Source organism: Prinia subflava, chromosome 1 (assembly GCF_021018805.1).
Source record: "Prinia subflava isolate CZ2003 ecotype Zambia chromosome 1, Cam_Psub_1.2, whole genome shotgun sequence".
Taxonomy (NCBI): domain Eukaryota; kingdom Metazoa; phylum Chordata; class Aves; order Passeriformes; family Cisticolidae; genus Prinia; species Prinia subflava.
Genome location: NC_086247.1, coordinates 65807584 through 65834782, shown reverse-complemented (window position 1 = coordinate 65834782; position 27199 = coordinate 65807584). Strand labels below are relative to the sequence as shown.

The 27199-nt window shown below is 37.7% G+C and overlaps 1 protein-coding gene across 2 annotated transcripts in view; it reads right to left on the bottom strand.

Moving 5' to 3' along the window:
- MOCOS (molybdenum cofactor sulfurase) overlaps window positions 1–27199 on the bottom strand; it is a 208038-nt gene that overhangs the window by 30002 nt on the left and 150837 nt on the right. For both annotated transcript variants that reach the window (XM_063398852.1, XM_063398842.1), the window contains exons 6-8: window positions 22267–22466; window positions 7881–7997; window positions 5227–5670 (exon numbers count right to left, since the gene is read on the bottom strand). In XM_063398852.1, the coding sequence (XP_063254922.1) occupies window positions 5227–5670; window positions 7881–7997; window positions 22267–22466 (761 nt within the window). The remainder of the gene's footprint in view (window positions 1–5226; window positions 5671–7880; window positions 7998–22266; window positions 22467–27199) is intronic.

Genomic DNA, 27199 nt, shown 5'->3' with positions numbered 1-27199 from the left:
TGGAGAGACCAGCATTTTTGGTTATCCTTTATAATTAGACTATAAAGTGCATTTGAACAGCTGGTGATCATCTGAGAGTTGCAAGAATTTCCTGCTAACAAATCTCCCTTCCAAAAAAGATAATCATTAATTGGTAATACATTCTCACATGAATCCAACAGATCTTTAAAGGATTTGCAAGATACAGAGAGCAGAATAATCTAAGAAAGCAGAAAGACAGAAAAAGAGCACAAAGTTTCTCAGTTCCCTATTGCAACATTCAGTTGTTTTGGCTCCAGTTCAGGATAGCAATCTTATTCAGGAAATAGCTTAAGTGTTTGCTTACCCTTCACTGAAGGCAAGAGGTTTTATAAGCATAACAAAGCCTCTCTTTAATCACAGCTTCAGGTAGTCCTTACATACTGTCAGGCATTAAAGGGTAAGCCCATCTCACTAGCTAGCAGATATTTGGAAATTATCAACACCTTTGACTCAAGATATATCTGACTGGTCCAAAATAATGGCAACTAACTCCATGCTTCACTCCCACCACCAATGTGATGCAGCACATGACTACAAGTCCTCAACCTATCTTTCCCCCTTCCTCTGGGTATTTGCCATTGTATGAGAGTCACAAATGTGTGCCCTGCAGCGAGTCCCTGTCCTGCCATGGATGTCCTCTGTGCACTGTCAAGTGCCCAACTCCCTCTCCACTTTTCAGCTCACTGTGTTCCACGTGTTGCTAGGACCCTGGTAAAGAAAGTTGCAACAACAAAACAACTGTGCCCTGCCTTGAACGGAGAGTCACAGATGGCTCCAAAGGGCCAGAGTTGGTTTGCTGCTAATACTGACACTGGAGATGAGCATGGAGGAACACACTAATTTCTTCTCTCAGCACTTAGGCCTGTGTCCTGTGCAGAGCATATCCTGCCCTTATTTCAAAGAGGCTGAGGGGTTTGTTAAATAAAGTAAAACAGAGCAGGTTAGCATATGTGGCAGTGAGCAATAGTGCATTATATAGTCTGTATGATTCCCTGTGTGACTGCCTGGCCCTCTCTGGCTACTGGGACAAATTAAAAGTGGGAGGACAGAAGGGAAGCCAAGAGAGCACGGTTTTACTGATAGCTATCAGCATACCCTTTCATGCCAAGCATGGCAGGTGATGATGCATCCCAGGATCATTCATGTAAGGTCTTCTCTATCTGTCATGATGATCATTGCATAATACAGCCAGTACTTGGTATTGTCGCATCTGCTTTTGTCCATCTTTTCTTATCGCAAAACAAAAATATCCATTGCAAAAACATATTTGGTTTGGTTCTTTAGTTGAGAATTTTCTGTAAAAAATTTTGGGCTGCATTTCTCCCATAGCTCACAGTAATGGCATCATGAAGGCTAACACAGTTTTTGAACACATTAAAGGAATCACTGAAAAGGTTTTAAATTATCTAAGTTTAAAAATATTAGTTGTCTTACATATAATTTATCCACTGATCTCTACGAATTTGCATTGTATTTTAAATTAAAAGCTAGTTTGTCTTCTCTGTTGAGATGCAATTTTTTTAATATTCTGAAATCTATTGCAAGAATAATAAAGTTATTAATTAGTTATTAGTTTAAATTCCTAACCTCTTTCACTGGGCACATTGCATTATATAATTATGCAAAAGTCATCAACATGAGAGATGTGCCTGTTTAAAAATGCATGTTTAAAACACATTTTTATGTTGGAAAAAAGAAAGTGGTCTGGGATAGAGGTTATTCCTCTGCTTTTCTCCATTTAATAAAATATTTGTTGATAAAAGAAAACACATTTGAGAAGCTGAGTTAGAAAATTCTGCCCTCTGCTTCCTGCACCAGGTGTTCAAAATCCATGGGACAACAATGGCCAGGAACACTCCATAAAATTCTGCAGAAACCATCTGACCTGCAGCGAGCTGACAATCTCCATGCCAAGTTTCATCCTCCCAGCTGCCAAAGCACTCTGCACTCTCATTTTCTCTGGAGGTCAAGAACCTCTCATACTAAACCACTTAGAATAGAATACAGAAATCAGAGTTCAGGAGAGGAGGAGATTATGTGACTCCAAAGAGGAGATCAAACAGCTGTGAGTTTGCACTCACATCCTCCTCAAGTTTGTCCTCCTGCCATTAATCATCTATCTTGCAACCAGCAAGTCTGTGGGCAGATTTCACTGGCAGATGGGCTGAGTCCTGCACACAGTTAGCTGGAATTTTCCACTGCACATATTATTTTAGGAAAACTCAAGTGATCATGTAGATACAATAAACCTTAGTTACTACACATGCTAAAGATTTGACCTCCCATACCAGCAGGAGGCCTGAACATGAACCTACAAATCTATGAACTTCTGCTCTCAAGTATGGAAGCATTACAAGGTGAATGAATTGACTACAGCTCAGTATTTGAAACATTTTTACCTTTCCACATCAGCTGAGAGTTACCCTATAACTGATAAACATGAAGATCAGATCTTTAAATGGGAAAATACTGTTCTAAATTTCCAGCAACTACAAAGCATCTAAGGCTATTTTAGATTAAAAACAAGACACTGAATTTCAATTTTAGAATTCCAATCAAAGACTAAAGCTGCGCGATTACTACTTCAGAAGTTTATGCATTTCCTGAAGTAAGGAGATAATACGAAGTGTGAAGTCTGTATGAAAGAAAACACTAAACAAATGGTGAAAAAACAGTTTTGCATATGATTCAGTCTTTTCAAGATAAAGTCTAGAGATTCTAGTATAATCAATATTTTAAACAGAAAAATTATTTTCAGGATTTTCAGGATTTAATTGTGGTAAGGTTTCTTCTCTAGCATGTCTTGCTTCAAACTCCAGTGCATGAGACACTGTTTTCCTGTTTCAAGACGATACAGGCTGAAGCTGCAGTAATGGCACATAAAAACATGTATGTAGATACATATTGGAGGTTAGTGCACTCTGCAGGGTCTGGGTCCTGGCAGCCATGGCTTTCTAGTCTACTCTTACTACTCACTGGGAAGAGAATAAGCCACTTGGTGATTTAGAATGGGATTAACAGAGTTTTAAAGTTCATTTTACAAATGGTGGTCTGTAAGATGGCATGTTTATCTCTTCCACAGGCAGACAGTAGTATTGGCAGGTCTTTCACAGGTTATAACTGTATGACAGGTTTAGAAGTGCCAGTCAGGCTTTTGGGGAGAAAAAACGTGAAGAACATCTGGTGGACAGGAAGAAGGTCACAAAAGCAAACATATTTTTGGCAGGGATTTACTTCAATATAAAAAACACATCAAAATCAAAATACTTTTTTGACTTCAACTCCTGTCCTGCTCTCCCAATACAATGAAAGCCTAGTGGATTTTTTAGGTCAACTTCTACTGTTCTTTCATATGCAGTCATGAAATTCCAGTCCCTTCCAATACCATACATGAAATGCAGTATTTATTTAATTTTCTGTTACTCTTTGGTACTACAAGCTCTGACAGTGCTTAGATTACAGGGCTCTAATGTGGCGGAGGCTTTGTCATAAAAAAATCAAAGCAGACTTCAAAAATTACTCTAGACATGCAAAATTAAACCTCTTAATGTAGTTGCAAGTTTATATCTATTTTTAAATTATTCAGATTAGCTAGTGTTAGCTGTATGATCTAAGTTACCTTGGACTGCTCTTGCAGTCAATGAAAAGAAACAGAAATATCCAGGAAAATTTATTTCTCCTACAGCAGTTGCCTATTTTATGCTAAAATGAATAAGCAGGTATCCATCTCTCACTGCTTAGAGAACAGTGTTGAACTGTGGAGGTGGAAGCTGAGGTAAGATGAGTCCTGTTTGCACTCTGGCCCAATGAACACACGCCTGGCACAAGCACTTAGGTATGAGGCATGGGGATTCCTCCCCTCCATCTAGAATTGCAGTCCTGTCTGCTGGGGAGTACCAGGGTTTGTGTCTACTTCATCACCTGAACCTGTTTCCCCTCAGAGAGCTTGAACAGTAGAAACCCAGCTCAGCTTGTGTGGAAACATAAGCTTTCTTTCATGCTGAGGTATGTCTTACCTGCTGCTGGGCACAATCACTTCAAAGCCTTCCTAGTGCTGAATGTTGTGGCATGTATCTCACAACACCAGCCTGCATGTCAAGAATAGAACTTAACCCCAAAGGCACATGAATAGTGCCAACGCATTTCAGCAGCTTCTGTACTGGGCCTCTGTAATACAGCTATGAAAACTGCAACACTTCAACAAAGGTTAAAAAATTTTCACATGAAATGGGCAATTAATTTGATTTCCTAAACAGTTTGATCTAGTGGGAGGTTAATAGGGGGTGGAAATTGTTTGTTCAGATCTCATTTAATGGTCAGGATTGCTCCTCTGAAGTAAAGACATCATAAGCCAACCCAAATTTAAAAATACAGATGCTTTGTTGATCATTTCATAGTGTTTAATTGCCCAACATCTCTTCACCGAGAAAGAAACAACCAAAAACATGATCAAATCAGCTGAGAAGCCCTATTTGAAATGCAGGGGATCATCACTGGATTTGACCCCAATTTTCTCTCAGATGTGAGACACTGACCTACACCAGTAAGTTTCCCTAGGGAAAGTTACACCATTACTGACATTCATTAAATCACTTTCCAGTATGGTACTAAGCAGAGTGACATTCCAGGTCATGTGTGGGCCATACACCTATTTCATCATGCATTATTAAAAAAAAAAGTCACAGCTGAGGTGATAATATTATTAACTTGGTAAAAAAGCAATTAAAATCTTCAAAGAGTGAACTTTCAAATAGCACAGCAACACTTAAATGTCATATTTCTGTTGCAAATGTATTTTTAATGATAACATTTCTTTGTAATGTAAATCAGCTGCCTCTCAATTATAACATTTTAATCAAGTTATTTCTCAATTGCTGCCTACCCATCAATGCCTGCAAGTCCACCACACGTCATTCTGTAAAAGCATACTAATTACTTGGTTATATTTTGGTCAAGTTTTCCAAATCCAACTATTTTCCTCAAGACAGCATATTATGTGCAGATTTGCCTGTTGGGGAGAACAGAAGAAACATTTACCCCTTCCCCCTAACTTCAGCCTAATTGAAAATCCTTCAAGGTAGCCTAACATGTGGGACTTCATCTAGAAACTAGAAAAAGGGTACCCACTAGTATGTCATACACACATCTGAGGAACAACACAAGGCTGAGCTGAACAAATACTTCTGAACAGTTCAAAGCACATACCTCAAATGCAGAGCAGGATTTGATTGGGTAGAGGTAAATTTTGGCCACGGTGATGGGCTTGCCACCTTTTCTACACGTTGGCACTGCAGTCTCAGAAACAGCTGCCCTTATGCTCTCTGCCTCAGGCTCCAGTGGCTGCCACCTGCCAGTTGTCTGTGCCTCAGATGAAATATTCCTGAGTTCTCTGTCAGAGATTTGCAGTACTGGAGACAATTTATCTGCATCGTTAAAAGAAAGGTGGTCATCTGGAACAGACTCTGTCATCGGCTTTGTAACTGACTGGAGCGGGATCTCAGCGTCCGATTTGGAGAGTCTGGTGGCTATGATGAAATTCAAAAAAGTCTGTGCATCTTCAAAAGAAGACATATAGCCAAAGGATATTCTCACAGAACCAGTGGGACGTCCATCCACTAGGTCTAAGTTATCTCCACAGACGTGGCCAGCCTAGTTTGAAATAGGAAGGAAAACAGAGAGCTGTCATGCTTTTTTTGCTTTGCTTTTTTTCTCTCCAATTTTATCTAGTTATTAATGATTCTCTTGATTCTAACCTGAAAATTTGTTGTAAAAAGTAGAAGGTTAACTCATCAATACAAAGAGAAAATGAAGAAAAAACTCTCAATCATCTTATGATTTACTCAGACTACGAAGATAATTTTGCTGCTTGTCCTATTCTACTCTAGGGGAGGAGTTACTTCTCAAAAACATACCAAGAATCACAAAAAGGTTATATGTTCCATGACTGTCAGCTCAGGCAAGAGTCTATGGAAAATTCTCCCTTAAGAGCAAAAGTTCCTCATTCTTGAAGTGTTGTGAGTGCTGCCACTCACCACCAGTGAAGCAAGCCAGAGTCCGCCTTTGTTCATCTACTTAATATTAGCTCACCAATGGAATTAAGATTTAGTCTTAATTCAGCATCCTATTCCTTAAGTGCAGCAGCTGTTGGGGTTTTTTTTCTCAGAGTTTAATTTATTTATACATTTCTGTCACATTAAAAATGAACGTGTGAATAGTTTATTTACATGAGGGCTTTTTTTTTAAGCAAGAGATGTCACAGGACAGTGAACACAGATGCCATTTATGCAAGGAGAAATAAAAACCCTACATCTATGTCAAAGTATGCAACACAGTAGTAAATATTTTAATGCAGTGGGATGTAATTTTTATCCTTGACAACAGAACAGAAGCAATATTTGCAAAATTAGGTTGCATCTGTTAATATACCCTTCTGTAACCCTTCTGCCAAGTGTTGCTTTATTGACTGAGGAGAGAGGTTCCTACCGTGCAAATAAGTAAACGAGTTTCTACATAACAGTCTAAGAAAACTAACCATACTTCTCCAGAGACACTTGAAGACAGAAAGTCCTCCCTCACAGGCATTTTATCATGTAAAACTTCATCAGGGAAAGAAGAATACAGCCAGTACCCTGAAAAAGATGGAACTGTAGTATATGTGCAAGTAAGGTGATAAAAGATGCCTTCCTCTACACAGTAATGTTGTCAATAACTCATCCTGATCCTTCTCAAAGCATTGATGGGAACGGAATGCCCCAAAATAATGACTGTGTAACTATCATTATATAGCCTTTGGCCATTAAGTGTCTCTCCACAAATTTAACTTTAGCCTATCCCCATTTAAGTGATACAGACCTAAAAGAAGTCACTCTTTAGCAAAATCTTCCTTATATAAGGAGATCCAAGAGCACTGCAGCTGGTTATTTGGCATTTTTCCCTTCAGCAAAAGGGTAGACTCTTTTTTGTTTTCTCAGAGGAGAGAGCTTCCATGGCAAGTCAAAGCACCATCTTGCCAAGGAAGATATTAAAGAATTGCAGCAGCCTTTAAAACCTTGTGCTATCAGTCCTGCATGTAAATGTGTTTGCAAAATTACCTATACGTCTCTGTGAAATTATAAGGGAACTATAATATAATTACATCCATTAGATTTTTTTTTACCTTTCCAAGAACATAATTAATAAGATTTTTGATTGTTCTGAATTAATTTACCCTAATTTCACACTCTGAAAAACATGCAGACAGGAGCCTCCTGCACTTCACTGTGATACATCCTGCTATACATCTTTTAATGACAGCTTATGGAAAACATTAGTAATCTTGAGAACAGTCTTTACATTCATATTCTAAAAATCTAACACACCACTAATCTAAGTAGATGTCATCTAAATTTGCTTCATTCTCTGGGATTCACTGTATATTTGCCTTTATTTTTTCCTGTGCATTTTAAATTTTAACACCTAACAGCAACAGGTCTACAAGACTTGAACGCTGTTACCTACAATAATTAATCAGGATACTTAAACAAAAACACGACAGGAATTGTCCAAGAAATTCTGTTCTGCTGGAAATCTGGATATCATGCAATTCCAAAACCAAACAAGAAGGCCCAATTTCCTATTCTCCAATAAAATAATAACAAGCAACACATACGTCTCTGCATCCATCAAATGATTTTGTTTTAATACCGCATTTCAATGAATCGAATTTCAGTTAATTTAGTTCTTCAACAAGGCAAGGGACTTGAAAGTTTGTAGAAAGCAAGTCAAATTTAACTGCATTTGTAAAGTCACATAGACTCAAAACCGTGGCATGTGATATACTTACTTTAGCTTCTAACTTCTAATCACATTCAGAAACTAACCTGCAGGTTCCTTTGGATGTCCTCATTGCTCATGTCCAAATGCATCTGGCAGGCTCCTGTGTTACAGAAGCAGCCTGTGCGAACGTGTATGTTGTGGAGACTTGCCATGCTGTCCACCTTCCCAATCCAGCAAAAGACAGAGGAGAAGAATGAAAAATAGACATTTTAAAGTTGTGGTCAACAAGATACAGTGTTTTAAACATAGAAATGAATGGAGGTAAATTATGTCTCTCAACAATTAATGATTTACTGTAGCTTTTACCATTCCCATACAGATTTAGTATTTTTAAACTCTTACTTCAGCTAGAAGAAAACAATGGTGGGAGCAGAGACGTTTACCTCAGCGTTGAGCAGCTACTCCACACAAAACACAATCAGGTCCTGAGCCTGTAAATGCCAATACATCTGCTGAATTTTACAGCTGTGAACAGGTTTATTCACACCAGTGATGCTAATTACAGACCTGCAGCCAGAGCTACCACCTGCAACTCCCTCTGAAGAGGGACTGAAGAGAAGCCTGGGGCACCTTTTCAGGTAGCTAAAGAAAACCTTGTGCTCCAAGGATCTGAAATGGCAAGTCCTCATTACAGAAACTGATAGCATCTATGGGATTTTGGCACACAGCTGCTGGAAGGATCAGCCTCTCAGTAAGCAGCAACATTTGCCAGGACAGGGAATGAACTGGAATGTCTCCTTGAGTCTTGCACATACAACTCCCCCTAATCTACCAAGTCCCTGGTGTATTTTTTCCTCGTGCTGTTTGGTATTACACCATTTCTTTATCATCCACTGAATAATGAATGGGCAGAAATCCAATGCTTGATGACAAACTAGCATGAATAAATTATGGGAAGGAATGAAAATGATGTGCAAAGAGAACAGAAGAATGTGCCCATATGTGGCTCAGAAGGAGATATACATATGCATGTGCTGGGAGGACACCACTGCCAGGGACACGGACTGTCAGGGTTTCATAGCACAGCTAAGAAACAAGGGAAGCATACCACAGGGATCCTCTTAGCACAGCTAAGAAGCCATGGAACCTCACTGCAGGGACCTGGGAATGCTTTATATTGATCTCAAAAACCAGCAGCAGCAGCTGGTAAGGTTAGTTGAGCTACCACCAGTTATTTTCTTGACAAAAAATGATGAGCATTCCTGGTCAAGACTGCAAGAAAGGACAGACAAATGAAATCTGGCCCCTACCTGTACCACAGACTCCCAAAACAACCCTGCACAACTTGCATTAACCCCTCTGTGCTTTTGCTCCTTTTCTACAAAAGGAGAGATGAGAGCCCTTGCAAATGACCGCAGTGCAGTTTCTCAGGGAAATCCACTGTACCAGGGAGAGAATCCTCCATGTAGGAACTCAGGCTCAGCTGGATGCACAGCAACAGCTCAGCCTAAAGGGGCAGGAAAGGGAGTGTCAACCAACCCATACTAACCAATTCCCTAACTGTGAGCTCATGCTTTGTCTAAGGTAACAGTATAAATGTTCAACCTAGCTTTTGTAGTTGGCTACATCTCTACTGGCTTTTATTATTTTTAATATAAATTCCCTCTGTACAGGACAATGGCCCAATAAATATACCAAACGCTTTCTGGTATAATTCAGTCTGTCTTCTGTCTTCACATGTCAATCCTCTATCTTCTGATATCTCTGAGTTCAGCTGGGTGCACCAAGCACCTTTAAAGTCACTATCTCAGTAGCTAAAAAACCCAAGCCTTCTGTTAGAACTTATTCCATGCGGAAATAATTCAACCTAAATAGTATTTAGGTCTGCTAAAAGCAGTTAAAATTGAGTTCTTGGGTTTTTTTCATGTGTTTCTCTACAGAAAAATGTGCTGTATACAAAAACATTCTACGTTGCTGTAGTACACAAATTCTCAAGTTCACGTTTAAATGTGTTCTGCACCACTAGTTCAGTTCAAAATTGTTTGATTCTCCAACACAGATATAATCAAAATAACTCCATATATACAGACTTGGAAAGCAGAGAATACAATCAGCCCCAAGATCCCTACTGATGACTAATGCCTTGGATAATATCTTGTATTTCAAGCATGTATCTCAAATTGAAGTTTTAGTAAAAGGCATCTATTGAGAGAGACTGTTGTGGTGTCGCTAGCTTTGTTTTGTCAGAAGACTTCAGTATGGTAATAGAGATATTTTCTTGACATCTTTTTTCATTTAGATGAGAAAAGTTGTCATTCTGCCACAGCATGGTTTGTCATGGTGCTAGTGACTTGTGGGCGGATCTGTCATTCTGTTAATCATGACAAGCAAAGCAAAAATCATGAGATACTTCACTGCTGAAATTGTACAGTGTTCGGGCTTATTTACTCACTATACAAACCCCCTCAATATATATAATCTTTTTACTATTAATACCTTTTAAAAGGAATATTCCTGGGACAGCCATGTCTATCAAAATGTATGTATAGTGTAGTATAGTTTCCATGACGCATCTTCAAAGAATTGCAAACAAGATTTTAAATTTTCTTTTAAATTTTGTCAAATAAATTATTACTGCTCTTTAATGAACAGTAATTTCATTCTAGCTATGCAATCCAATCTTCACCTACAATAATAATTTAATTGTAATATATATCAATCTTTACATTATACGAGGACTACTAAGACATAAAAATATGAGCATTAGAGGAATATGGGTGTTGTGATTCAGGAGAAAAAAAAAGTTATGAATAGATTTAGTATTGACTGAAATTCATTATCACCAATGTGACAATGTACACAGATCTTGGGAATGTGATACACACTTTTTACTGGAAACAATGACACCATGTAAAGAACCACTAAAGGGAGCACTGCAAAAATATCTATCCCCTGAGTAGATGCTTTGTTTTCCCTTGGACATATGGTTTGATTTCTTCTCGTTTAGTTTCACCCTAGAAATACACTACTTGGGGAGTTAATTTAATCTCTCTGCAGTGCTACCACATAGCAAAACAAACAGAACATAAAACATCTGTTATAGTTATTTCGATGAAGAAAAGCTTCCTTAAATAAAGCACATCTTTAAAATTGCCATAAGGAGCAATAATGGATATTGAGCTCAGGGTTATGAAATACAGAATGTCACTTGCAGCTCTGTCTGTAACAGCAGAGGCTGACTTTTGGGAGCCAGGAATGCCTTCATCAATGCAATGATGAGTACACAGATTAATGCACTTGGATTGTCAGTTTTGGTGAGTGATTCCCTGGGTCTGATACTTGGAATTATTGTGCCTTGGTCTTTTAGAGATTAAAGACTACAATTAAACTGCAAAACAAATGCAGAAATCTTGCAGCATTTTTACTGATTTCCGTCAGTGAGGACATGGTAATCAAGCCATCATGCTATCTTAGAGTTCCTTCTGTCTCTCAAAGCCCCTTAGCATTCATTACTTTTTCTGAAGCTCTTTACTGTGGGCCTGGCCCTGTAGACTGCTTCACACCCCAACACTTCTGATGGCACATTCTCTTGATTTTTGACAAGCAAAATGTGCTTTTCACACTTCCAAGTCACGGTCTTCAAATTTAATAAAGATACATAAAAGAAGTTTGCCTAAACCAATCTTTTAAAACAGTTAATTTTTTTTCCATCAGTGAGCTTTCCTTTAGTGTTGCCAGATTGATCAAATGCTCACATTTGGGTTTTTTTTCCATAGCGCTCTATCTGATAAATACAATTTTTTTAATACAAAGAATACTGAAATGGAGAGCTTTCACTTTAATGCATAACCCTACAGTAGTCACGTCTTGGAAATCTGGTATTTTAGTTGACACTCATGAGCTGGAAAGCTCTGAGAAGAAATGAGATTCTGGTCTGCTCTGCTTTCCCATTCCCTGTCACATAATGCACTGGTGACTTCTGCTAACCATTCACTTCAGGGCTTCAGGGGCACTCAGTGAAAGCTGTAAGCTTTTCTCTGGCTTCAGCTTCCATTGAAATAAATCTGAGAATGACACTTGTTGTACGTATGTATATATACAAAATGAGAGTAAAGATTTACAAATAGCACATAATTTTGCATTATTGCTAATCAACTAAGTCTAAGACTTTCACTAAGAATCATGAATGCTTTAGAAACCCCTGCTGAAGTCATTCCGATAGGATGCAATTCTGTAGCTTTTATTCAAGCAAGTACTTATTTAAGTAAGTTATCTTACTGAGTATCACAAGAATTATTCATTTGAATAAAGGAACTTTCTATAATACATCATGAAGTATTCTGGAAAAAAACCTCATCTAATTCAATACTGGCAAGTACTGTCTTTCAGGAACTGGGACTTCTCTTCCTGCTTTCTACAATACCAGTGCCCAAATATCAGAGCAGTTTGTCATTCTGATGGATTTGCTCATTACAAGAATTTCACTGCATACCACTGATGGCTGGTTATAAAACAGGCTCCATGATGCTGCTCTCCATAGCCACTGGTAAATTAATTCACTGATTCATAGCATGGAATTGGAGAGAAAGTAAGCTAGCTCTTTCTGTCATCCAGCATTTGACTGTGAAACACTGTTGGTGATGCAAATGTATACTTAATCTTGTTTAATACAATTTAATAAGAAGTAGGTCAGCAGGAAAAAAAATCAGCACTTGTTTCCAAATAATTTAGTTGAGGGGGGAGGGGTGGGGGGGTGGAGCAGAGAGGGGGAACTTTAGTTGAGACAGTATCATTAACTGTTTTAACTGCATGGTTTTCTGCAATAAAGGCTTTTTTTTTTTTTTTTTTTTAAATCTCAGAGAAATAACTTCTATGTGGGCAGATTCCCTCAGTATTGAGCAATCTGATCCTCTCCTTTTTGCCTCTCTAGTTGTTGACAATGGTTTAGATTAACCAAAGACAGGATGTATATTTCTATTCAGTCTTCATCCATTCATCACTTACTCTGAGCAAAATCCCTTTGGTAGAAGGCAGTGAAGTATTAGACAGAGATATTGAAATTTACTAAAACTGTCAAGCTCAGTGTCCTGAATATACTTGTTCAGTATAAATGCTATCTTATCAGGAACTTCACAGTCAATGTGATAATTTTCTCAGCTAGTTTTAAAGACAGTCAAATAACAGGTAAGATTGCATGGGAAAGAAGCAGGCTGGAAATATTAGCATAATTCAGAATATGTGGGTTGCCACTCTGCAGGAATTCTCACTTAGGAAGATGCAACATATATAGTGAACTTTTGGTTCTTCATGCATAAAGGTGTAACAATAATTTTAATTTCTGAGAACCAGAAGCTAGAAGATTTCTTGGGGATAGGAAGGCTATAAACATGAAATGAAACAATGAAACACAGTCTTGTTAATGGCTGACCGAACTTCTTTTTTTTTCAACTGCTTTTTCCTTTTCTTCTGTATATGCAAATGAATTTGGCATGGACCTATTTGAACAAATGTCAAACTTCATGAATCCAAGATCCAGCTATTTGAGATGGAACAGACTGCTGAGTAAGCGAAACACTTTGGTTTTCTTTCTTTGATTTGGTATCTTAATGACCATAGGTGTCTCCAACCAATGATACCTTCTCTCCTGTGGTGTGTTTTTTGTTGTTGTTTGTTTGTTTTTTGTTCGTTTGTTTTTTGTTTTTTCCTCCAGTTCAAACTGCATTCATTGAAAATGAAAATCTGGTTTGCTAAAATGATATCAGGCAAAGGATGGATTTCAGGAAGAAAGCAAAGTAAAAGGACTCAAGCCCTCTGTGGTTTCCTGACTTCAACAAAGCATCCTCTTGTGAGTCATAGAAAAACATCTGTATCTTTCCATCCCATTGAGCATCCCCAGCTATTTTGTGGGCTAAAGGCTTTCAGTCAAATTGCTGCTAGTCAGAAATGTTGAAGCCAGAGGAAAACCACACTAAGCTATAATTGATATCAAGAGAGATACAGAGGAATGTAGCAGACTAATACAAGTCAAAACAATGCCTAGGAATTAAAATGTGCAGTGCATGCTACTGAAAGTTCAGTGACATAGATTTAATTCATGTCACAGTCAAAACCTCCACCTTTTCCTCTTTCTTTTAAAGCAGATAAATCCTCTTCTGTCTGTATTTAACCCCTGAAAAAGGGATAATAGAACACAGGGAGGTTGTGGGGTCAAATTCCCAGATTACTTTACAGTCACAGGATCCTATACAGTGGTGTGGTAGGGTAGAGGGGTGTAGGGGCAGGAAGATGCAAACAAGGAAGCAGCGTAATAGAGAAGGTGGGGCGAGTCTCTTTTTGTCTTCAAAGGATTCAGATGGTGGACTGAAACTAGACACTGCATGCATTCAAAGGCAGCTGATCTGCTTCCACCAAGGACAAGGGAATCCAGTGGAAGCTGTCTAAAGTGCAGTTCTTTTCCTGGTACCATGTGGGTTTTTTTCCACATTTCTCCCATATGACAAGGTCTGCAGTTTAGAGTCACTGTTTGGCCCTGTCACCAAACAAAAAACATTTAGCCTCTCTCATTCATCTCGGATGCTTTCATCTGAAAAACTATGAGCGTCTTTCTTTTATCTCTTTTCGTTTCCTTAGCAACATGCAAGGACACTCCAGAGAAACAGTGTCAGACAACACCTTCAGTCTAGTCTTTCATGAGGCTTTCTAACCTTGATCAGCTCTGATGTGCAGTTTAATAGTAGGCAATTTCAAGCACACTAACTCATGTGTGTCTTTGTCCCCTTGCAACAAGATAGAAAGAACTCGGCCTGTATTCTGTTACTACTGCCTCAACAAGAAGAAAGTTTCATTACCTACTCACCGGGTTTGCATTTCTCACACTGAGCCTTTGAAGTACAGCATCTCCTTATCTTCAGTCAGTGATCAACGCTTACGATTATGTTCAGACCTAGATCAATGAAGCTGCCTCCTATATTTTGAGCTCCTTTTTGGAAGGGCTGTCTTTGAGCACCCAGTGCCATGTCACAAAAGCAAAGATCCAGACTGTAATGATTTCTTGCCAGTTTGAAGAAACAAGGTGCCATTTATTGACACACCAGAGTGGTTTAGTGCATTGCTGCTATCTCCCTCGTCCAGAGCACAACTGGAAACTAACTGAAACCAAGGAAATCAGTATATGTTCAACAGGAATCTTCTCAAAAATCTTTTTGTCCTTATAATCCTGTTTGCATTCTATTGTGCTGGTCTATCTGCCATTCCTGGCTTCCTGAAATCAATGGCTAAATCCATAGCTAAAATCAATAGTGAGTAATCACTTCAGCAATTTTTAGGTAGCTATTGGGAAGATGGCCAAAAATCCCATTAAGCAAGTTAGAGAACATTTTTCTTTCCCTGAGTCATCAAAATTAATATAATGAGTGGTTATGCTTCTAAAAGCATTAGTGTAACTAGCTCAGAGTCATATGATCATTGCTGCAAAGCCATTCTTAGCTGGAATTAAAAAATGCTAGGTTTCCATTTTCTGTGGCCCAAATGAAAAAATGCTGCACTTACAAAACTGAATGATTGTTTTACATGGAAGTAAAAAGAAACAGATCCAAAAAAAACCCTAAAAGGATTAAATATGAAGAGCAACAATAACTTAATAACTTTCTATGAAGATTTATTTCAAATAGGTTCAATGTACTAGATTTCCCCTCTCACTGCTCACTTTTTCCTGTAGGGGATGTGGCACGAATTTCCAGACAAATACTGACAAGTAGTCCCAGGCTCTGGTCAGTCTGATCCAATTGACCTAGTATCAACTTCCTGTGCATGGGAAATGCTGTAGCTAATTTCTTTTTTTCACTGCTATAATTCACATGTTGCCATTGCTCTAATTCTGTCTCTATACACCACGTGTACAGTGGGCTGGAGACGATCTTCTAGTGAAACTAAAAGTATAACTTAAGACACAAACAGCAATTATTTAGAGAAATCTACCCACTTCAGGTATTGCCTGGTCCCTTTTATCAGGTAACGATAAGCAGTGATATGAATATGTATTGAACCAGGTGTATGTATGTGCAAATGCATCCGCCACTTGATAGCTGAAGATTTGACAGTATTTAACATATTTTCTCTCCACTCCTGTGTGGTGAGAGTAAATTGGGAAGATAAGGCATTGAATCCCTCAAGGTGACACTGAAAGCCTACAACAGAAAGAGGGCATTTCACCTAGCTGTTGCCAGGTCTTGGTCACTAATCTAAGTCCAGCTAAACAATTCCTTAAGATATTACTAAAGGAAAAGGAAGCTTTAAAAAGATAATATTGTGAAACCAAAGCAAAAAAAGTGTACTTGCAATATGAAAGGATTCCAGAACTGGCTATCACCGAGATACTTAGCTAGAGTAGCTACTTCTTTGTGCATTTCCCATCCTGCCTCAACCCACTTTGTCCCATGTTACTTTTGCTAGCAGACCAGTCCAAATACAAGCTGCTCGTCCAAATACAGGGTAGAATAACTTCTACCTGCTATGTCTCTTCCCTCGTCACACCTCACCCATACAACACTACGTCATGCTTCTTGTCCAATTCTTCCCCCATGTTGGATATCTGAAATCCCCTTTTTTTTCTGCTTTTCTGCACAAACTAGTGTCTCTTTCTTTGCCTAGTAAATGTTACAATGGACTTTAGCTGCAGTGAGAGAAATTTAGTTTAATTACCAGGAAATATTTTGCAGTACTGAATATAGCTAAATTCCAGAACAAATTGCCTCTGGTAAGAAAGGTTTGAGTAAAGATGACCATGCAAAGGTATATTTTTCTTGCTCTACATCTCAAACCACAGGATTGATTTTAGCTCAGCTGCTAAGCTGCTCACGAGACAATTCACTAACGTAGAATGCTTCGGATATAGAAGGATAAATGGGGTTAGAAGGAAACCGAATTTTGTTTATTGAAGGAGTCTCATTCTGATTTTGCCTTCTTCAAGCAAGGTGTTAATAACACCAAGGTTGTGGGTTTTGTCTCTGTATGGGCCACTTAGTTAGGGTTGGACTTGATGATCCTTGTGGGTCCCTTCCAACTCAGAATATTTTGTGATCTGGAATTTAAGATTATACTCCTAACATACACTGCTGGCAGAAAGAGAGTACCATAGTACAGAAGGTGCCAGAGTGAGTGGTTGGATGTAAGTGATTTGAGGTCACACATTCTGATGGAAGACCCTGGTCTTCCCTTCAGAATGACAGAAAGCAAGGGAGAAAAGGAAAAACCCAGCGGTGGGTCATCAGGTCAATCCTTAAATTACAGTAATTCAAGAGTGGTTGAGATGGAGGAAAGTGAGTGAGACAGTGGCCACGTGCCATAATAAGAGCAGTCATCAAACTGTTTTATAGACTGAAACTGAAGGGATCCACACTAGAAGTTGTCTCTTGAGAACTGTTGATTTTTTTCCTTCTAATTGAGGAATGGGTGAAGAAAGTCAACTCAAAGTTTTGACGTCCCTTCACTCTATCTGAACTGAAAGGGTGAGCCTTAGGAAAGGGTAGGCTCCTAGGGAAAACTGATTATAATCTATGTGAGCAGGGTTCTCAGTCTTGAGAGGAAAAACTCATTCATATGCAACATTGCAGAAGAGCCTTCCTCAGGCTAACCAAAATGTTTACATTCTCTGTCTTTGGCAGCTATTCCTGCTATAGCAGTTTGTCTATCACACACAAGTGTGAAGTGGTAGGCAGGAAGGCTGAGACTGCTAATGGACTGATGCTCATTCCCTTCCTGACAGGATCTTTAGGGGACATGTCAAGCATATATGTGCACCAAGGGAACTTTTGCAGGTAAGCCAGTCAAAGCTTAGGTTCAGGCTTGAAGCTAAGGAGGCAGCGTGAAAAAGCAGAGTAGGGATGGATGCTGGTAATCCACAGCTAAATGTGAAATGATGGTCATTTTTCAAAAGACAGCCATGATGGTTTGCTCACCTTTTAAAGCCCATTACTGGCTCCATTACACACAGGAGGAGAAAAAAATATTGTCTCAGAAGATCAGAGTGGAAAAAGAAAAAGTTTGATAAGGGAAGGGCTATTTTTCACTACTGGCATAACACTGAACTGCAAGCTGTGGCTGGTTAAGAGCTCTCCAGTGCCTACAATTCAACAAATGTTTTAGGTAAAATTCCATCTTGCCATCTGTGTCTCCTACCTCTTCCCTTCTTCCAGCTTCCAAACTGACTTTATAGAATAAAATGTGAAGTCATTACAAAATCACTCTGCAATTATCTACTGAACATACAAAGAGAATTTCACAGGTCTCATCTCTATCAAAATAAAGAGAAAATTTTATAAATTATATTAGCATCAGAAGTCTCCCAGAGCAGAGATTATGTTTTTTCACATCTGCAAATGTGTAGAGAACATACAACATTTGCACTTTGACCCAGTTTATAAGAAATCCACTTTATTGTGTGTATGATTGTCAGTTCAAATCTATGTTGTTCTTTTATGACTATTCCATCTCTTTGACATTCAAATCAGGTGGGACTTCATAGAGTTCTGTGCAAGTTTTTGCTAGAAAAAACTTTTTAGTTTTTTGACAAGGATGCAAATTGAAGCTGAGTCATTGCTGTCAGTGTTCAAGAGGCTGGAAAAGACTTGGAGATGACAGAACACATTACATTCATATATGCTGAAGGCTGCAGATATTCACTGTTAATAACTGAGCTGATGATTCTCTGTGTGAAGAGTTTGCTGCATTAGCACAGCACCATGTATGTATCTGTAACACCATCTTTTGTTACACCACAAGCCGTCTTTAAAGTCTAGGGCTGCTTGCTTCTTTTTTTCTGGTAGCCTCACAAGGAAGCAGAAGATTGACAACTTGCTGCTTTAATGTCAGCTCATCTGCTTCTATCCTGCAGAGGTCCTTCATCTCTACCCCTGCACTTTTGCACCTTTCCAAATTACCAGTCTGTCATCTGTCCACACTTCATTAGCAGCAAAAACTATAATGCTGGGGAATTATCCATTCTTGACTAGACAAGTATATATGAAGAAGCCATTTGGCAAAAAGGCCATCTTTATGTCCTGGGCCTGTCAAGTACTCATCATAATTCAGCTCCTATTCATAACAGGGGCTTTTTGATGCTGCAGTGCAAGTAAACACTTAACAAAATGACAGAGGTGCTACTGCAGAGGACAGGCATCTTGCGTGAAAAGAATACAGGTGTCCTCCCAAGTGATTTCAAGAACAAATTACTACCAATAGTAGTCTACAAGACAGCTTTACTGAAGGAAATAATTTCCAGCGAAAGTATTTGGTGCAGCTCAAAGGAGGAAATTTAATGCAGTTTTAGTGCTCAAAGCTGAGAGGTTTCTGGAAATTTCTAAACTGTAGTCATTTTATTTCTAGATAAAGAAATGTTTCATGAAAAATCTAAATTAAAACCAAAGCTTTTGAGTGACTATTGTTGTTTAGAGTCCACAAGACCCTCTTATTTAATTGTTTTAATTACCATTTAGAGCAAAAATCCCTAAACTAGCAATTAAACTGTCAATTAAGCCAATGATACATATAGTATACAACACAAGTTTATTTCAAGTAGAATATTCTAAGACAGTATTACCCTTCAACAATCACAAAGACACATTTAAACAAAAAAGCAATAGCTTGCATAATTATTTCACTCCTACTGTGTTACTTCCTAAATATTCTATATCATCTATATTGGGACAGGAGGCTGTAAAATGAGCCTGTCTCTGAGAGTACAATCACAGTGTGGTTATTGGTTTCTCACTTTAACGAAATGCCTTCATTTGCTCTTCAGTGCTGCAATGAAGGTTTTACTCAAAGGTGAACCTGAGATTGTGACTATTTCCTCTTGGTGCAATTGACCCTATGTATGTAACTCAAGAATGTAGAATGTTTGTGTTTACTGGCACAACCTTGTTAGCCCTGGTAATTAAGCTGATAACACTGAGAAATGGATTTCAACCATATGGACAGGTAAGTATAACTTTCCCATGCTACACAGACAAAAGACATCATTTTTTCTCTGTTTTCATTTTTCAGCAGTGGTATTACATGTCATGTATTTCACTACACGCCTTTCACATCCTAAATATCTTGGGCTTAATTCAGAGTTTTGAATATCATGCCAATTATGCAAATCTTGAGGCTTAAATGTAAGCTTGGTATCCTCTGAAGACAGTGTCTACTTATGAAGCCTTTCTTGCCAATCTTAAGTGTTCCAAATAAACTGCTCCAATCCTCCTCATAATATTTTCTCTGGAATCAGTTGGCCATATTGTCCTTTTCAAGCTACCAAATGTTAATGTCCAGTCACACTGTGCCCTACAATAGGCAATGGGAACATAACAATTTCCTGTCAGAAAGGCAAATAGAACTGGTTTGATGCCTGGTTATAAGTAATTAATGACAAATGGTATATCATCTATGAACAAATAGGATGTCCTGAAATTTCTCTTTTAATATACACAGATAACCTAAGTCATTAACTGGTGTCCACTAGTAGTAGGTAGGTCAGACAGAAATGCCATCCAATTTTCCCTTCATAAAAAATTTCCAAAAATGTTTTCTAGAAGCCTGCTGAAACTGTGTTCTCCAGACTCCACTGGATTGCACTTGGAGACTGCACAGTGAATGTGCAGACCATAGACATGACCAAAGCAGAGGATACTATTTGATTTCCAAACAATTAACAAAAGTATTGGATTTAACTTTGATTCAAATAAACCCATATAAATTTAGACATGCATGCAGGTAAGAGATTACACTGTCAGTTTGGTGAAGCTAACTTTCTGCTGTATGTATTTTCTTTGTAATCATAAACAAGATGCAGCAAAGATTTTTCTCCTCTGTAACTTCTATAAGAGGTCTATGAAAGAATTTCATTCCATAAAGAAGCCAATTATATATATATCACACATATTGTAGCTTTGGAAAGAATAGTGCTTGTTAATTTCTAAAAGTCATTAAATTGCACATTATTTTAATTAAAGTAGTGTAACAGGCACTGCAGATGAGACTGGGATGCATTTGAAAATTTTATAATTCTTCATTCCACATATGCTAGAAATTTTCAGAATCTGGTGAACAGCACAATCCAGATGATAGAGATCAATAAAGAAGCTTTTTATGAGCAGCAACTCTAGCAAACGGGCACAATGGATTCATAAGACTAGGAAAGAATTTTTAATTTGAGGGTACATTGAGTTTTAAAAAGTGAAACATGGATGAATGAATTTTACCAGAAGTTGTGAAAATCAGAAATCAGAATAAAGGTTTTGATTTTAATCAAAGAACAGAAGCAACACTGAAGTGTTTGGGGAGTTTTACAAACACAGTTGTGTTAATATCTCCAATCTTTTCTGAACGTTTATCACACATATTTAAGGCTACATAAATGACTAATTAATTCCTAAAATGTGGACTGCTTTGAAATGAAATATGGTGAACATTTGCCACTATTTTCTAGCATTGTCTAAAAAAAGATGTACTTGAAAAAGAGCTTATTGAGTACATTTAGCCATCCCGTGTTCATTGGGTAAATGCCTTAAAAAATGTAAAATTCCACACTTGCAGGCTACACAACAAGTGTTTCTCTTCTGTTCTCCCTTGTGAGAAATGAATCTTGTCTTCTGTTCTTGTAGACATAGCTCCATGTCCCCCTCATCATCCTATTCTCTCAGGAAGCCAAGGGAAAAAAAAGGAGAAGCAAGCAAAACAAGACTTCTGGTGATGAGCAAGTGAGCTGCTCTCACTCACACTCTCCCTATACGACCCACTGCCTACATGGTGCACAGCCACACACAGTTATGGTCACTCTCTGCTGAAGGGAGAAAAGCTGAATGAAGCTTCATCCTAAAGATACTCGGGATACCTGATGAATAAAGGCTACAAAAAGCTGCTGAGAAACACAGCAAATGTAAAGATTTCTTCAGCTTGATCTCACTCTTTAGACTGATCATTCAACCTCATTCCATGGTTCCTCAGAAATATTACAAGAATGTAATTGTTACAACTGAAGCAAAAAGAGAATTCTTTCATTGGCAACTGCAATAGTCTGAGATCTAATTTCACTTGTATGTCAAAGCTCCAAGGCAATCTCTTTATCAGCTGTTCCAGACTTGCTCTTCAATTCCCAATTTTGAGTACTCTAGAGAAAGAAGCCAGCAAAAAATCAAACTGCCTAGTCAATGTATCCTATTGAAACAGCCCACTTCAAAACTTCCTATTTGTGGAGTAATAAATCTGTAAGATATTGCCTCTGGCTATTACGTATTTTGTATTGTGCTAGCACTATTTATTGGATTCTCTTTCTACTGCCTTAAAAATGGTGTATATATATATGGTGCAGAGCTACGAAGAAACAAACCCAAAACAACAGAAAGAACTACTGTGAATAAAAGATTTCTTTTAGGAAAAAGAATTAATAGTGAACATGCTTAAAATACAACCATAAACTCAAGTTTATGAGAAAACAAGAGAAGAACATACCTGTGAAAAGCCAAGCACTTCTCCATTTTCATCAAGCACATTAAAATTAATGATTGGACCTTGGACATCAGGACTGCTGAAATCTGTATCACTGTAAATACGTACCACAGGAGCCCCATTGGCATATTTTAAGTTAGATAGCACAGTATAGGTGTAGTGAGCTAATGCAAATGTATGCTGTTTTATTTTCTCCATTCCACCTACAAAAGAAAAGTGCACATACATGTCAGGTGCATGATTTTTATAGCAATGTAAAAAAAAGGATAATTTTTCAGAACGGCGTAGTGTGAGGCAATTAGCACAAGATTTGTATTTCCTTAAATGCATATACAATTTTCAAATGTTTCTTTCCTCATGTAGAAGTTTCAGAAGTACTGTTGCATCAAGGATTTATCTATAGTTAATTTACTGTAGAAAGCTAAAGTTTCACTGAAATAGTTTACAAGAACTACAAGATTTATATTTTATTTATATAAAATAAATTTTATATATTTTATTTACAGTCTATACATAAAACTAAGATGTTCTGGTACAAATAAATTAAAAAACCAAGTTTTTCTCCAGATCTAACTCTGGAGATCATGGGAACACAACACAGAGAGAAAACTTTTATGTCTGAGATAAAATAATAAAATTGTATATGTAATGACAAAATAAAAATGTCATTTTACAAGGAATTTACTTGAATAATGAAGAATTATTCTTCCAAGACTTCTTTCTGTAGAAGAAAAAAGGACATTGTGAATGCTTTATTGACTACACCCATGCAATCTGGGGGCTCAAGAGAAACTTTGCAGACAAGTTTTCACAGAACTTGGCCTGGAAAAAGCATCAAGAGAATTTTTTTTTCCTACACTGTGCAGTTTGTGAAAGAGAACTACAGAGAATTCCTGACAGATGAAGATCTCTTCAACATCTCTGCTCTTTGGAGAGGTTGTGTCTTTGCTAGATGTCCCTATTGAAGGAGCTTCCATTATGCACACTGTGCACTGCACCAGGGTGGGTCTACATCATGTGGAAAGAACAAAAATAGGTAAAGAAGCACCAAAGACCTCTTGAAGTAGAAGAGCATTTTTCTTTCTGGGTTTTAGACCCAGAATATTTTCTGTAATGCTGAATATCCTTTTTGAGGCTAATGAGCATGTTTCACCTTTTATTTTACCTTTTTTTATTAACCTTTGTAACTATGAATCCCACACTTCTGTGCATATTACTTTTACATCTGAGTATCTGGAAAATTTCACACTTGAAATTTTGTAATCTTGTTGACCCGGTGCCTTTATTCATAAAAAGACTGTGTCATTTATGAATGCATATAAAGGAACAAAATATTTCTCCTGACATGCAGAAGAACTGCAGCAGCATCTGTTATTTCTTTTTTTTTTTTTTTTTGAGTTTCTCTTTTATGTGCTATCTCCTTTAGATAAGCTGGGAAAGCATATATTAAAAGCATAGTAGCAGATTAGATATGAGGTGGAAGTACTTTTTTTGGTGCTGAAGAATAATAAAGAGGAATAAGATATTTAATGAGATACTAACATGCAAAGCACTTTCAAGGAAGCATGCCAGCAGCTAATCAGTGCAATTTCTAGATGTTAGCCACAGTAAATTTGGCAAGCATCTCTAGAACATTTTGGTCTGAAAGATGATTTGTATTTTCAGAGTCTCCAAGAATAAAAGATTGACTAGTCAGAAATGTCCTAGTTGTTGGGTAGAAGTGAAAAGTCTTGAAATAACAAAAAAGAAAACCAAAACCACACACAAAAAGTTATTTCTGAGCATTTGCCAGAAAGTAGCTGTCTTAAGAGAAGTGACTGCCTTGTCAGCTTCTGAGATGTGTCTAATCTCCTGATTCAGAGCTTTTCCAAACTGACAGGAATCTTTTAATAGAAGATTAAACTACTGTCCTTGTGCCTGGTTGAAGAAATCTCTTATTCAGAAATTTCAGTCACTCATTCACCGCAATCATCCTGCTATCATTTCTATATTGTTTTCAGCTATTCTTCTTTAAAGTTTCTTAATCACATTTCCTTGTTCATTAGTGAGAAGCTGATGAGCCTTTTAATTTTTTATTCTGACAAATCCAAATGCAATAGCCTGCAGTTGCTTTCTGCCCCGTGATTGGAGAAAGGAGGCTGTGTTGCCAGGATCGCATATTTTTAAACAGCAGAATAGGTGGTAATTAGGTCTGATGTCACAGAAAACCTTGTGGTAAAACTGCCAACAATCTGAAATTAATTCCGACAGAAAAAGGGATATATATTCAGAAAATAGCTGTGATTTATTTTTATTTTATTCAACAAAATTATCTATACTGTGTATTACATAAATCCAATGCTTACCTCATCTCCCTTCTAAGGGACTAGAATGTGAGCAAGAGAAAATAAAAAACCAGAACAAATCTCTGTTTGAGAATAAAAGCAGTAACACATTATAAGCCCTTTGTAATTGTCATTTTACAATTTGGAAAAATCATCAATACTTCGCTTCAAGAAGGTGCTAGGAAGGACTGAAGTGCCCTGACTCCTAAAGTTTAGGGATTTTATTCCTTACTGCTGCATTATTTCATTAAGGTGAATTACATCTAGTTGCTCCTAGAAGTTATTGTAAAATTAGGAACAATTTATGCATTCTGTAATTTGGATTAGAATTAATGCCATGTCTAAATTACATTAGATGAAGTCTATCTAACACCATACACTGTATTTATGTGTGTAACGTGTAGGAAAACATTCAGCACAAAGAATGTTCACAATTCACAATCTTCAGCTTCTTCCCATAGCAGAACTGTAACGACTTCTCTGTTAAAAGGGAAACTTCCGCATTTCTGTGGATTAATATGCCCCTTGTTACTTTGGCTCCATGTGCATTTTTTGACATTACATAAGCCAGACATGATCATTTAATGAATCCCCTTCCAGCAGCACCAGACTTTTCACACGAATTGTTGCCCCAGTGAATGCCATATACTTTTGCAGTGGTAAACATTTTGAGCAGAAGAGATTGCAAAGCAAGCTTGTACTTTTGTGCACAAACCTCCTTGCCAAAGTAGTGTAGCAAACCTGCAGAGATGCTGTGACACCTCATATCGCTGATGTATGTTTGCACACTACAGCATTCTGATGGGTCAGCACCATCAGATCTGCCATCCCATCTTATACCTCAGTCTGGGTATTATTATGGAAACTAATACTGTTCAAGTATGGAAAATTCAGAGTGCCACTGCACTGGATAACCCACAGATAAATTTATAATGTCAGCTCTTCCATAGGAATTGCACATGTGCATATGCCTCTCCACAGAGACGGTGGGACACTTAGGTCATCTGGAAGAGAAGTTATGTCACACTTACAAGAGGGTAAAACCTATGTGCATTCAAACTATTCACAATTGTCACCATGACATAGTAAATCCACTGCTTGTCTTGCCTGGTGATAACATCTTGTATTTGCATTACTTCTGTCTTGTTAGCTGCTTGTTCTATGAAAAAGAGAATAAGATTTTATTTTTCCAGTGGAATTTTAACTAATCAGAGAAGTCTGAGATATACACATGTCCAATAAGTACTCAGTGAAGAATGACTCTGAGTTAGCAGGGGCCTGGTTTTGAATTACATAATGCCACACATGTAATGGCATATTGTCGCCTCTCTGAAAGAACCAGGATTTCGGCAGCCCGAATGTTCAAATGTTAGCTCTTCCTGAAAGAGCTGTAGACAGATAGGCATATGTCAACACCTATGAAAGATTTTGAATAAAGAGATTAAGATAAAGCAGAGACTGGAAAAAAGTCTCTAGAATGAAAGCTCTGGTGCTTAAGGTTTTCAAGCTGTAATCAGAAACCTCTGTGATCTGCATTCAAATACATTTTTTATCTCTTTACTATGAGAAGCTAAATACTGGAGATAAGGAAGAAAAGAGACATAAAACAAATATACAGGTATTGTTCTAACTCGGTGTGAAAAAGCTACAGAAATTGAGGTTTAAGGGTGAAAAATTCTCCATCATTGCAGTAAACCCTATCTCACATGTACCTTTGGATAAGAGAAAGATCAATGTGATTCACTGTTCATCAGCATCACCTAATAGATAGCAACGAGGCAGAGAAATAATGAGCTGAAATCTCAGCAAACCAATCAGCAGGGAGTGAAATCAAGCTGTAGCCACCTTCTACTCTGTCCCAGATGAAACAGATCACCATGCAGGGCCATTGAGTCAATGTGCTAATGAAGCCATGGAACCTGAAAATCCCATCAAACATTTGGAGGGCTCCCTTGAATTCCTCCAAGAAGGGTACATTAAGATTAATTTCTGAGCTTTTTTGGTATTCTTTTTTGCATAGAACTGGATTTCTTTGACTGAGGTCTGTCACTTATTTAGTGTCATTCTTTCCACTAAAAATTTCTTGAGGATGAACTTAGTAACGGTAATTTTTTTGCAAATTTGAGTGCTTCAGCTTTAAATCACATTAAACATTATGTTCTAAACACTGCTATTGTTTAGCACTCCACTTTTAAACAGAATGCTGCAAACATGAAAATGAAATATTCTTAAGATGATCCAACTCCCTGCCCCCAAAGTGCAACCCTGAAATGTTATAAATACAATACAAGAAAAGAAAATAAAGAGAAGAAAATATAATCAACTTGATCAGCCATCCCTTGAGAGCTTCTACATTTATCAAAAAAATATTAAGTATACCCAGTCCTGTGGAGTTTTTCCCCCTAAATTATGAGAATAGCTGCCCTAAGTAAGACCAAATCTAGCTACTGCCTATTTCTCAGAATGAGGAGTAACAGATGCCTAGAGGAAAATATATACGAAAAATTATACATAATTTCTAATCAACTACAATGAAGTAAACAATATATATATATATTAAAAAACCTCCAAAATACGAAAAATTTCTTATGGGTTGGCTAACAGAACTAAGG